A 13,159-nucleotide genomic window follows, 5' to 3' on the forward strand; every position below is an offset into this window, starting at 1 on the left:
AGTTAAATTATCGCATATCAAATTGAAGGTCGTAATGTGTACATCACTAATATCAGTTCTGTTATATGGAAAAAGAACCCAATTGGGATAAAATGCTAAAGTTTACAGTTAGTAGGGCTGTTGTATATCAAATGAAAGGTTGTCAAGTTTCCATTACAAAAATAATGATGGAGACATGGAAAATTGCATCTGACAAGGTCACCAAGTGCAAAAAAGCAAACTGTTGTAGAAGGTTAGTATTATATGTATCAAACCAAATGTCTTAATGTGTATATTACAAAGAGAAAGTTTTCAAGGGAAAGACCTTCCAATTGTTTAACAAACAATTGACATACTAGTTAACTCAACTGCTCTTCTAGCCTGTCAGTCAAACACTTAACCTAGCGTAGCTTTGAAACACAGAAGCTCTATAATGATCAGACTGTTGGTCCATCTTTGTTACAACTTCGTTTAATGTTTGGTCATATTGTTTTGGAGATAAATCACAAAGTGAGCTTTTTATTATTTAGAAAATTACAGAGAGATTATGAAAACCAGAGTGTTCAAAGTGTAGATACAGCTCAAGGATGGGTGGATGTTTCTATTAAATCAGGTAGGATATTTTGTAATGAATTCAGAAGAACATGCAAGCCTTTACAGCATTATAAAAAATACCATTTTATGAAATTAAAATCAAAGAGACAATGATAAGTATGAGATTTCATGAGGATTTCATAATTTGGAGAAAAAGACAAGACCAAGAAAACATTATACTAGATAACACTAATTAACTAAAAGATTGTACACAGAATCTGATGAAAAAATGAGCAACTATGACCTGGGAGTATAGACCAGGTGCATGGGTAAGGTAAGGAGAGGGGTAGGGATTCACATCAAAATTCTTAATCAAAGCCTTTTTTTTTGTATTGAATCAATAATTTTAGAATTTATCCTGTTTTTGAATTAAGTAACACTGGTTTTAATATGGCCACAAATTTAATGGTATGGCACTGTTATTATCCATGGCCTTGTATGGAGACACTTGGGTTTTCATGCATTAACTTGAATATAATGGTCGATCCTTATTAGATTATACAACAAGGTTTTAAACCACAAAAGTTATGTTGGTATCAATTTTTGGGGTTACGATCCCAACCATTTTGGATTAGGATCCTAAAAAACATTCAAAGAATTTAATATCTGGTTTATAACTCCAGTAAAAGTATATACATGTGGATGTCAATGAAAGATAAGTTTGCGATTGATTTTGAAATTAAAACTTAAACCATTCAGGAATAAGGGATCAGAAAGAAAAAAAAAGCATTTTCAAGATATTTTGACAGGGTAGGTGTTGTGACTTCAGTGTTAAGGGCAAAAAATTCTGGTCAAATTCTTATCCTGTGTCATATGATGAATTGCATTTTAAAACTCATAGGTGTATTAAGTATAAATAGTGTACCTATACTTGTCTCAATTTTTCAGGGTTTGACCTCTGCAGCCATGACAAGCTGTGCTCTGCAAAGCATTTTATTGAACCACTAAATACCTATATAACTAAATTTGTTTGTTTGTTGGGGTTTAACGTCCGAGCAGCGATATTTCAGCTATATTCAGACAATGAACATGATATGGATGATAAAATGAACATGAAATGAAAAAAAAAGGATGGGTCACAAGGATAATAGGGTCGACAAATTTTGATTGCCACTGGAAAAAGGGAGGATGGGTAAGGTCGGGCAATTTAGCCTCCTGTGGCGGAGCGCAAAGGTTCCTACTCCTATTGAATACCACAGCAGGGTTCTTTAACGTGCGAGGAACATGGCATCTTTCCCAAAACGGTGCACCACTATGGTTTGTGGGCAGGTTTTCCGTATTATAGCCTGACAACCCCAGCATGTAACACGCCAGGGGTACCCCATTCCACCACCTGGGGCACACATCCCAGTTGCTCTGTGTGCAGAGCGCCTAGCCCCTGGCTAGGTTTCTGAGCACTATTTAGTCACCTTATACGACATGCTTAGCGCTGCTGCAGGCCTATTCTTTTAACACCCGGACCTGCACGGGGCTATAACTAAATTACCAGTATTGGTTATTGAGTCCTGAAAACAAGAACTCCCCCTTTTCTTTGGTTGGTCTAGACTTGGTATTCTGGCTTAATTATAGGTCAAAATCTAGAGATATTGTTCTTTTAAATGCATGCGCCACCAAGGATGGTAAAGTAAAGCAATATTAACATGAAACTTGGTTTAAAAGCATCATAGTTCATTCTGTTGTCTCATTCCTATTTTAAATCATTTTTTTTGTGTTCTTTCAATACACCATCATAAGTATATTCTGAACCTTTACATATGCATTGATGGTTCTAGTTTTCTTTTTTAAAGTATAAATGGAAGTTACATATTAAAATGGTTTGCTGTGGATTTAAAAAAAATTGTTTTTTTTTCTTTCAGATATTAAATCAAAACCTCTGCACAGTCAACCTAAAGTACTAACAAGTAAAACAACAAATTGCAAGACTGAAAGAATATGGAGAAGAATGGTCCAGAAGGTGTATAACATTCTGGATGATTTTGCTGAAGAATTAGAGGCTGAGCCTGAGACTGATGATGATCCTCCATTAACTGTTAAACAGTGTTGTATTCTTTCTTGTTTAATGTTTCAATGCAGTCTTTGTGAAGTGTAATTTTTTGGCTTCTGTTGGGCCAGATGTGTAAATTAGACTTTAGTCTTGAAGATTAAGTCCAGAAAATCACACCTTTTCAATTGGTCCAAATGTCCAGTATTGTCTTTAAGGCCTTAACAAATACTGTAATGGGGTACATTTATATCTTTACTCTTGTAAATTTGTTTCCATTTATTGCTTTTGAAACAATAATTTCATAGAAATTATTTGAATAGAATCGAGCAAGTGAAATACAGTATGCAGCAGGTACCAACATGTACATGGGCCTAGCAATAGTGTAAATACTGCAGCAGGTACCATCATGTACATGTACCTAGCAATAGTGTAAATACTGCAGCAGATAAAAACATGTACATGTACCTAGCAATAGTGTAAATACTGCAGCAGGTACTAACATGTACATGTACCTAGCAATAGTGTAAAGCTGCAGCAGGTACCATCATGTACATGTACCTAGCAATAGTGTAAATACTGCAGCAGGTACCATCATGTACATGTACCTAGCAATAGTGTAAGTATTAATCCTTCTTGAAGTGCTTGAATCTTATTTTCTGTTGGTATTACAGTATAGTTCTTATATTTTTATTTATACATGCTGCAAGTTAATTATAAAAAACTTTAATTTTATTCTTAAAGAATTATTTACTCCTTTTCAGATTAAAAGAAAATATTAACAGATTTAGTAAGTATACAAATAAATATTAAACAAGGTAAAACAGGGCCTGTTATTAAAGGCTGTCCAGAACAAGTAAAATTACCATTTGGGCTAATATTATTACATGTTTACTTGCCCGAAGGACAACATTTTATGTATTTTCAAACATTAAATTACCTAATAAAACAAAATGAGCATACCATTAAAAGTGCACACAATCAAAATATGTTTGAAATTCTGTTTCTTTTGTTTTCTTTAACCAACCATACTGTGAGATCTAAACCAGCTTTTTGTAGTTGCAAAAACATCTTGCATATGATTTTATTGTTAATTACCTAAGATAACTTTTTTTAGAGCTAAAAGATATGTCGTTGAATTGTTTCAAGTTTGCCAATAAACAAACTTCTAAAACTTCTGAATGCTTTGCATTACAGGTGCAGATTTCAAACCCTATGTAGACACAGTGAAAGCTATACAGCAGATGTTGGCGTGGAAAACTCCTTCCTATACTCTCCTTATGTTTTTGGTATGTAACTGATAGGAGTGGGGAAACTATGTTCTAATTTGAGGGTATTTCTCTATACAGCTTTACCAGTTATCCACATGACCTAGAGAAGCTAAGTATATAGATTTTAAATCTGATATTAGTCCATTATTGAATTTGTTGTTTATATTTTTGTTTTTAAAGATTAGGGAATACCATAATGAATTCCATATATATACAAGCTCATTAAGGTGTGACCAAATATTTCTAGGCAAGCCTTCAGTTTCATATTCTTGAAGTTACTTGGGTTTCTTTTTGGTTTGTTGTACCTCCTGCAAACAAAGTTTAGGAGGGTGTATTGAGGGATCACCCTGTCCATCCACATTTTTTGTAAGTGCAGCTCCTCTTCAACTGCTCGAGGGATTTTGATGACATTTTATAGGAAGTTTGGGTATCATAAGTAGATGAAGGAATATAATTACTGTTGGAGGACTCCAAAGGGAGTTAATCCAGTTTAAGAGTTTTACATGTTAAAACCTTGTCAGCACAACTTCTACTAAACCGCTCAAAGGATTTTAATGGAATTTTTTGGTTTTGGTATTATATGCAGATGTGCATGAAAGAATGTAATTACTTTTGGATGAAGCCAAAAGGAGATATTCCAACAAGCAGTTTACATGCAAGTCCAACTGAAACGGGGGTATTCTTTTTGTGAACTTGCTCACAGTATTTCCAGTTGGTTTTGTTTTGGCTTTGTTTTTGTTAATACATACATTATAAATTAGCACTCATAACTTAATTAAGATTAACATGGCAAAGAACGTCCAACTCTGATCTAATTAAACATTGCCATGAAAGTCAGTTACACCCATAAGAGTTTTTTTAGGCACTGATGTATGCCAGTATATATGATGTGACAGCTTTCTGCAAATTTTATTTTTTTCAGATTTTCCTGATTTCTGTGTGGCATGGCTGCCTACTTTCTGTAATGTTGTTTTGTTTGGTTTTTAGACTGACCATTAGCCTCTTGAATCACTTGCAAGTACCTTATCTAATGTATTAATCACAATATCTCAACTATGATGTGTATCTATTTATACCATTCACATGAATTATATAAGTAATGGGTAATTTTCCGAAAACTCCACAATCTGTTTTTCTTTTGTAATATATTGATTTATCTTTGAGTCATATTCTTAGGCATGGTAAAAGTGATATCCCAACCCATTACCATGGAAATCAAACACTGAAGTCTTCGAAGTCGCTAATTGTTAAATATTCCTGCCACTGATTTTGGCTTACTTTCAACATCCGAAATGGTATGAATGAGATATGTATAATTAAATTACAGGTCTATGAAACGGTTGACTTCCGCAAGAATCTTGGTTCCCTTGATATGATTACTCTTTGTAACCGCGATGACCCAAATGTTTTCATTCAAAACCACTGGTTATCAGGTCATATATAGACATGTGTATGCTATTTTGTAAAAGAGGTACATTTAGCAATCTTTTGGTTGCTTATGATATTGACCAGGGAACCAAATGAGGAACCAAATTGAACAACTGGTAACGAATATTTGTAGATATAGGGGCCGTGCTAATGTTTAATGCTAACCAATCAATTCATGTAAACTTCCCATTCTCATACATTCAAGAAAAACACATAGAACACATGTGCATGATATTTAAGAGGTACATTTTTATCTCGTATGAAGCTAGAACTATGACACTATGGCAGTAAACATAGCACTGATCTGCAGCATAATGTGGAGTATTAATATATTATTATGCAAATCATATGCAAATATAAAGTACTGAAATAACCAGTGCAAGAAGTCGCTAATAATATTAGTGACTTAAAAATGATATCCAAATTCATAACTAGAATAATAATGATGTCTAAATTCATAACCATGGTAAAATTTGAAAGTGATATCCAAACCCATAACCACAGAAAAAAGTATATCCAAATTCATAATGGTGGTAAAAGTTATCAATATACTTGTATCCATATTAAAAGTGATATCAGTAATTAATCGGAACTAAGATGAAGCAAGGAGATTAACAGGGTTTCTTTATTACAGATTAAAATACAGCATTGCTGTTAAGAAGTCCAATTTTTAAGATTTGTAAAAATATACTTACTGATTTTCAATGTGCAAGTATTATCAACCACTTAAAATTTCGTTTGAATGCTATTTTTTATTCTATTATTTGTTTTCCAGGGGTTTTCAAATAAACTTTAACTTTTTCCAGCCATTGGATGAACCTAAAGTAAGTACTGTCCTCTTATCATGATTATATTTGGATTTTAAAACTACATGTATTAATTCTATAGAATTTGTCTTGCACAGTATCATCCAGTATTGTAGCCATTTGATATTTCTTAAAATGTAATGATAAACACTTGAAATACCTGTCAATTTTCAAACTTGTTTGATCTACATATGCCAGAATTTAAATAAAAATAACACACAATTTTCCCAGGAATAGTGTGTCTTAAATTTTTGGTTCTGACGCCAATCTTTGAAGACAGTGGCTGTTTATGTTACATGATTTTTAGTTATGAAAATGCTGTCAAATACTCACAAAATTTGGTGCAGAATTAAATCATGATTTTTTTAAAATTTTAATGACTTGTCATTTGATGGTTTTTAGGCCTAAAATTTTTCAAAGTTCTGAAATATCAAGTTTATGCATCGTAGTCTCCTTTAAATTTTGTAGGATAAAGAAGAAACAAGTTTGGGATTATCAGATAAATTTAATCTAGTAATACAAGTAGCAAGAAAAGTTCAGGTAAGGCATTGTGAAATTGGTATTGGGCAATCAACTTGTATGCAACTGGTACATGTATACATGTAAATATTTATGATTAAATAATCTAAATCAGTACATGTATTATTAATGAATTATCATAATCTATTAACTTCTTTGTTAGTCAAAACATAAGTAGCAATCTTTTTAAGAATCATGCAAATTCTGTAATATGTGGTACACTTTAAAAAAAGGCTACACATTTTTATTTTTATTGTTAAGTTGCTTTGTAGGTCTACATGATATAATATATAATTATTCATTCCAATCTGTCTGCTCTTAGGAGATAGCCCAGCAGTTTCTGTTGTATTTTAGTGTCATTGATATAGTTTTCTCCCTTAATTTTGAATTCTACAGTGCATACTATATAATTTTTATCTCCTAAGAACAAGGATTATATGAAAAGTCAGATGTCAATTTCTTTTAACTAGAACATTTAGAACAAAAAATAACAATATGTAGGCCAACCATGAAATCATATTTTGCATGATTCTTATCTGGAGTTCTACTTTAATGTATGGTATGATGTGCTTATTCTGGATCATATACCACAATGGTGCTGATAAGCTTGTCTGATTTGACCAGTAAATGATGTTACTATGTTTTAATGATGTTGTGTTGTGTGAAGATACTCTGAGTTAAAAATGTAAATTTGATTTTTATGTTTATTAGAAGATAAAAAGAATGTCATCTTTACAATGATATTGTTCTGCTTTCAGAATGGACTTGGAGCTGCTGCAGATGGACTTGAAAAAGTTCAAAGGTATTCATTAGCTGATATATTTATATAGAATCTACATTAATATCAAGTTAATTAGGAAATTTCATACATCAAGAGAAATAAATTTTTATATTTTGATTTTGATACTTATGGATATATTAAAAAATATGAGATGTGAGACATTTCATAATCAATGGGCTTAAGTTGTTGGATCTGTTTCTCTTAATTTTTCAAAAGACAAACTTGAGTATATTTAGGCATCTGTCACATGACAGAAGTTCTACCTATCATTGGTCTATGATGTTGAAGGAGAACATTTGTAAGAAATTCTATGTCACTTTCAACCAATTAGATTTTATAGACAATGCAACACAATAACACAACTAACTTTCAATTATGAGAAGTATTTTTCCCCAACTTGACAGATGGTGTGAACATTGAATAAAAATAAATTAGAGAATAAGAAATCCTAAACTATTTAGTGTCTTTCTAAACATACTTTACAGACTCTATTAATGTTAGTATTTTGTTGATGATCAAAACAGTCTAATTAAAATAAGCCCCACCAATTTTTATTTGTTTTGCGGGAGGCTTGTGAACATAAAAAACAAAAAAAAAACCCAAGGTCTAATTTTAATTACACTGATGGTCATTACTTTACAAGATTGACATGTACGTAACAGTTTAGCAAAAGAGTTTGAAGTCTATATAATTCTGTGAAATAGAAATCATTGACAAATTTCTCTTTTTCTGCAAATTTATACACTGTAGTATACACAGATTGCCATCTTCAAATGTTGAGAATGCACTGAATACTCAGGAATGATTTTTTCTATTTAGTTGTTCTTTCTGTTACATATTTTTATTCATATCTTATGAATCATTTTTAGCTCACCTGGCTAAAGGCCATGTGAACTATTGCCATCACTTGGCTTGTGTTGTCATCATCTGTTAACAATTTTTAAAAAATCTTCTCCTCTGAAACTACTGAGCGGAATTGTATGAAACTTTGCACATATGTTCCTTAAGGGTATCTTGCACAAAAGTTTAGATTTTTGATCTGTCAAAAAACATGGCCACAGTTACTAAAAGTAGAACATAGGGATCAGACTGTAGTTTTTCACATGTATCTCCAAAACCATTAGGTTTAGCCAAATTCTGACAGGGTTAAAAGTGTTCAGCATGATACGATCTATCTGTGGTCTAATTTTCATTTTAATCTGTCTAGACATTTAGGAGTTATTGCCCTTTTTCAACATTTTTTTTGCTACTTTTTATGTTATTTGTTTCAAAAATCTTCTCCTCTGGCACTACTTTACCAATTGGAACCAAACTTGGTATGAGTGTTCCTTGGGGTATCTTGCTCAAAACTTTTGTTTAATTTTTTTATCCTTCAAAAAACATGGCTGTTGTTACTAAAAATAGAACATAGGGGTCAGACTTCATTTCATCGCATATATATCCAAAACCATTAGGTTTAGCCAAATTCTGACATGGGGTAAAAGTGTTCAGCATGATGAGATCTATCTGTGGTCAGATTTTCATCTTGAATGGTTAAGCCATGTAAGTCCTTATGATAAGTCCTACCAAAGTCTTCTTGAATCAAAACTGTTTGACAAATTCTTGTTAAATTTATTGCCATTGAAAGACAAAATTTAACCAGGTGAGTGATGCAGGCTCCTTGGAGACTCTTGTTTTTTCTATTCTACATATACTTCATCATAAATTAAACATTCAATTCTTATACATGTAATAACAGTTGATATGTTTCTTTTTATTTCATCTGTATCAAAGACATCCATACTGGCAAACACTTGTATTGGTTACTTTTGACTTAATTTTATAAATGCAATACTCAGCCATCAATAAAAGTAATATGGTTATTGTGAGCTTGGCTTATATAAATAGCAGAAAATGCATTTCATCAACTCTTGAAACATCATTTGTAAAGCTAATTATCTAGTATGATCACTGTGTTTTAATGATATGCATAGTATATGTATTTTTTTTAAAAATGATACCTAAAATATGTTTTTTTGAAAGAATCCATAATAATTTGCTACTGTGAAAATGAATATGTTTACGGTACACTGTTATTCCTAGTGATGGTGTAGAAAAACTCCAATAGTCCAATGAAGATACCAACTCTCCTGTATATTAAGTATGTCATTTTCTATTTATAGTTTATTGACATGGAGAACCCCAGTAACCAGGAAACTCTACCTGGTGTTATTAGTGGGATTTATGATCTCCCTCTTCCCAGCATCTACAGCTGATTACACTTATCTCATAGGTAAGTTCCACCTTGATTTTGATCCTGGTATTGCTGTCTAAGTACATAGTAATGGAGTAAGAAGTGTTTTATTTTTTTAGAAAATTTCTAAGATAAGTGCTTTGTTGAACATCATCATGAAGTTTACAACTTTGACAAAATAGAGGATACAATGGGGTTGGTAGGTCAATTTTTTTTTTATACAAATCATGATATTCTATTGATAATTTATATAACATTTTAAAAATGTGTTATCTTGCTTCTTAGAAACTTTGACGAATCACTAAAAGATTTTGAAAGGGTCTAAAATTTTTATTACAACAGCACATTCTTGAAACAGTCAATTCAAATTAAAAAAAGATATATTGAAAAAACATATTGTATATCTTGAATGATTTTTAGGTATATGATTTAAAATGCAGGATATTTAGTTCTATCTTCTGTATTTGACTATTTGTTTTTGTGTTATCTCTTCAGGCATATCAATTGGTATTAAAATCTTTATTGTCAACTATTTTTACAATCGTTATCCACGTCTGAAAAGGAAGTATGATTCGTCCTACAAAACATGGCAGGAGCTTCCAACTACAGCTCAGTATGAGAAAACTTGTATCAAATCAGAGATCAATCAGGTTCATATTTCATTATTCTAATTATAAGAAAACTTTTAAATCATCAGCAGTGCCATTTCATAGTTGCAGATAAGTTAGCCAATGATTTATTACCTCCCTTTGCCAGGGTTTATATGAATAACTAGCGGTTTGTTTGTCTGTTCATCACTTATTGCATTTTAATTTGGAAGCAACTATATATTCAATATGTTTCAATGAAATCATTGCTAACATAAAAAAATAGTGTGCATTGAGCTAGAGAAATTTTAGTTGTTGCTAGTAAAGGGAGATAACTCCAACTTTTATAAACTGGCTTATACTATTTTTGAGCAAACAGAGCATTGAGTGTTCCTTGTGATCTTTTTAAAAATTTCATAGGCTTGCTTTGGTTAAGCATAGAATTCTACAAATTAAAACAAAAAAACATTTCCACAGAATTCATGATATTGTAAATTTTGACAATTTAAATTGACAGGTACATTGTGTATTGAAAGTTAATATAAACAACATTTGGTAAATTAGCTACATAGAACAGTTGTGTTGTCTTCAAAACTTTGTAACCGCTAATAGTGCAAGGATGAACATTTTTGTAATTGGGTATTGACAATACAAGATCTGCCTAAATCTATTGGTCAAAGGTCAAAGTTAAGAGCTTAAGTGTCACTTGTGTAACTCTGACTGTCAGGAAATTGACAAATATGCCTATTAACTATTGAACATTTTTTTTCAATAAAGGCCTGTAACATGTATTTGCAAGTCGATATGTATCTTGAGATGAGCATGATATAATGCCATATACTGAAATTTGAGGTCAGATACTTAGGCTTCATCATTGATTTCATTTTGCAACAGTTTGGTCTTCAATCTCCGACTAAAAATTTTGAAAACGTGATTATCATGAAATAGAATCGTACAGTACCAGTGCAAAATAGAGCAGTTATGACAATGCCTAAGCAATTTTATTTTGTAGTATGTGTTATCTGAAAATGAGCAAGCACCAGAAGAAAAACAGTCCAGTTTAAAGAGGGCTCAGATGAAAGAGGCAGATAAAGATTTCTGTCATCTGTTCTCCTTACCTAACTCAGAGTCTCCTGTTGAAGGTAAGGTCCATAGGGATTGGGTGTCAGGAGCCACTTCAGTAGATAAATAATGTATGATAAAGACTCATTATATTGGAACTTAAAATTGGATATGAATCATTGACTTTCTGATTTACATACCCAACATTGTCTCTTTCCTATTGAAATATTGTTGGTGTAATTCTGCTCCAATCTCATGTTTTCTGTTCTAGGTTGGCAGGGTGGCAGAAGATGTTCATTGATAAACAAAGACAAGTCTGTCTTATCTGCCTTCAAAAATGGACGGTTATACTTGACAAGAAGGTAAGTGCCCCTCATCCTGTTTTATATGATTTATGAACCTTGTGTATATGTTTAATTGATAGATTGATTGTTGCTTTAACATCCATGAGCAAATATTTCATGCTTTTCATCATTGTTTTATCAGTTATCAATTAAGGGAACCTCATCCTGTTCTTGATGTAAAGTTATAACATATTTCTCATGTACCTGTGTACAGCATGCAGAAACACATGTCATAAACATTAAATTCTTAACACATATTTTTTTAATCAAGCTTGAATGATGTTTGCCTTATTCATTTTTTGAAGGCCTTAAGTGTTAAATATAACAGTAATTTATAACTCTATAATTCTGTACTACATACTGAAAATTTGTGTGATATGGAGTTTTTTAAATTTAATTACTGCCAGTCTGATTAGAGAAATGGTATGACTATCTTAAATCAGTTGCATGTTTGCATGGTGTGTAGTTTTCTTCTTTGACAAATATCCTCATTGAAATTTGAGGTTGTATGATGTTATAATGCTGTTGTTGTTGTTGTCCTCATCAATGAGATGTAAAATATTATACCTGGAACATAATCTTATTAATGCTTAATGCAAGAAGCATTTAATGTTTTTTTTTTTTTGCATCTTCGAAGTTAAAAACAGTTCTAGTAGCGTCTTGACTCCATATGTGCCTCACCCTTAGCAGGTATCTGTGTAAGTTTTGGCTTTATATATATGAATAACTATAAATAATACCTACTAACTTCTCATTTTATACAATTACTTAAATATTTGCAGTTGAATAATTATATCATGCTGTTGAAGTCAGAATCAGTGTCATCATCTGTAGATATTTCATGCCTAGACAATAACTCTAAAGTAATTGGATCTCACATGGTGACATACCACTTAAGTAAGGCATGGATTGGTTTTTGGGGTTGTGACATGAACAGTTGAGGAGTTAGGGATCAAATAAGGGCCAGAAACAAGTACTTTCTAATGTCTGGATAATAACTTGTGTCAAAGTGGATAAATCTCTTTGAAATTCTGTAAGCGTATTAGTATTTGCTGTGTACTATTTTTCCTATTTTTTTGGTGGACAGAAAACCACCTAACTATATATAATGCCAAACATTTTTTGAAACTGTGAAAATTGATACCTGCAAATCTGTTCACTTGACAGAATCCGCAAAAATTTGCAACTGCAAAAATTAATAATTTTACAGTAGTACCACATGTACAAGATTTTAGGGCTTAACCTTATTTTGGGGTTGTAACTTAAACTGTTTAGGATTAGGGACTAAAGGGAACCAGATACAAGCATTTTCATGATGTCCGGACAATAACTTGAATCATTATGGAAGTTGGAATGGATCCCTCCAAAATTGTACCACAAGGTTTCACAACAGGAAAAATGGGATTTACTTTTTGGGTTGTGACTTGAGCCATTTAGGGGTTAGGGGCCAAAAACAAGCATTTCTATTACTTCTGGACAATAACTTGATTATAAGAAAATAGATCTGTTTCAAATTGTACCACTAGTTTCTTTACTACATGTTTGAAGATGAGATTGATTTCAGGGTTTTGACA

At 32.0% G+C, this 13,159-nt stretch overlaps 1 protein-coding gene across 3 annotated transcripts in view; it reads left to right on the plus strand.

Moving 5' to 3' along the window:
• LOC148627473 (GRAM domain-containing protein 4-like) overlaps positions 1 to 13,159 on the plus strand; it is a 34,886-nt gene that overhangs the window by 5,327 nt on the left and 16,400 nt on the right. For 2 of the 3 annotated variants that reach the window (XM_088573771.1, XM_088573781.1), the window contains exons 4-15: positions 510 to 592; positions 2,430 to 2,610; positions 3,319 to 3,344; positions 3,752 to 3,843; positions 4,748 to 4,839; positions 6,029 to 6,077; positions 6,528 to 6,599; positions 7,337 to 7,380; positions 9,522 to 9,631; positions 10,088 to 10,242; positions 11,192 to 11,321; positions 11,513 to 11,603. In XM_088573771.1, the coding sequence (XP_088429897.1) occupies positions 510 to 592; positions 2,430 to 2,610; positions 3,319 to 3,344; positions 3,752 to 3,843; positions 4,748 to 4,839; positions 6,029 to 6,077; positions 6,528 to 6,599; positions 7,337 to 7,380; positions 9,522 to 9,631; positions 10,088 to 10,242; positions 11,192 to 11,321; positions 11,513 to 11,603 (1,125 nt within the window). Of the gene's footprint in view, positions 1 to 509; positions 593 to 2,429; positions 2,611 to 3,318; positions 3,345 to 3,751; positions 3,844 to 4,747; positions 4,840 to 6,028; positions 6,078 to 6,527; positions 6,600 to 7,336; positions 7,381 to 9,521; positions 9,632 to 10,087; positions 10,243 to 11,191; positions 11,322 to 11,512; positions 11,604 to 11,992; positions 12,009 to 13,159 lie in introns of all 3 variants that reach the window. The other variant, XR_015920796.1, reaches the window with a different exon arrangement.

This window comes from Perna viridis, chromosome 1, assembly GCF_037379345.1.
Source record: "Perna viridis isolate PV_CMFRI_1.1 ecotype Kerala chromosome 1, ASM3737934v1, whole genome shotgun sequence".
In the NCBI taxonomy this organism is placed as follows: Eukaryota; Metazoa; Mollusca; class Bivalvia; order Mytilida; family Mytilidae; genus Perna; species Perna viridis.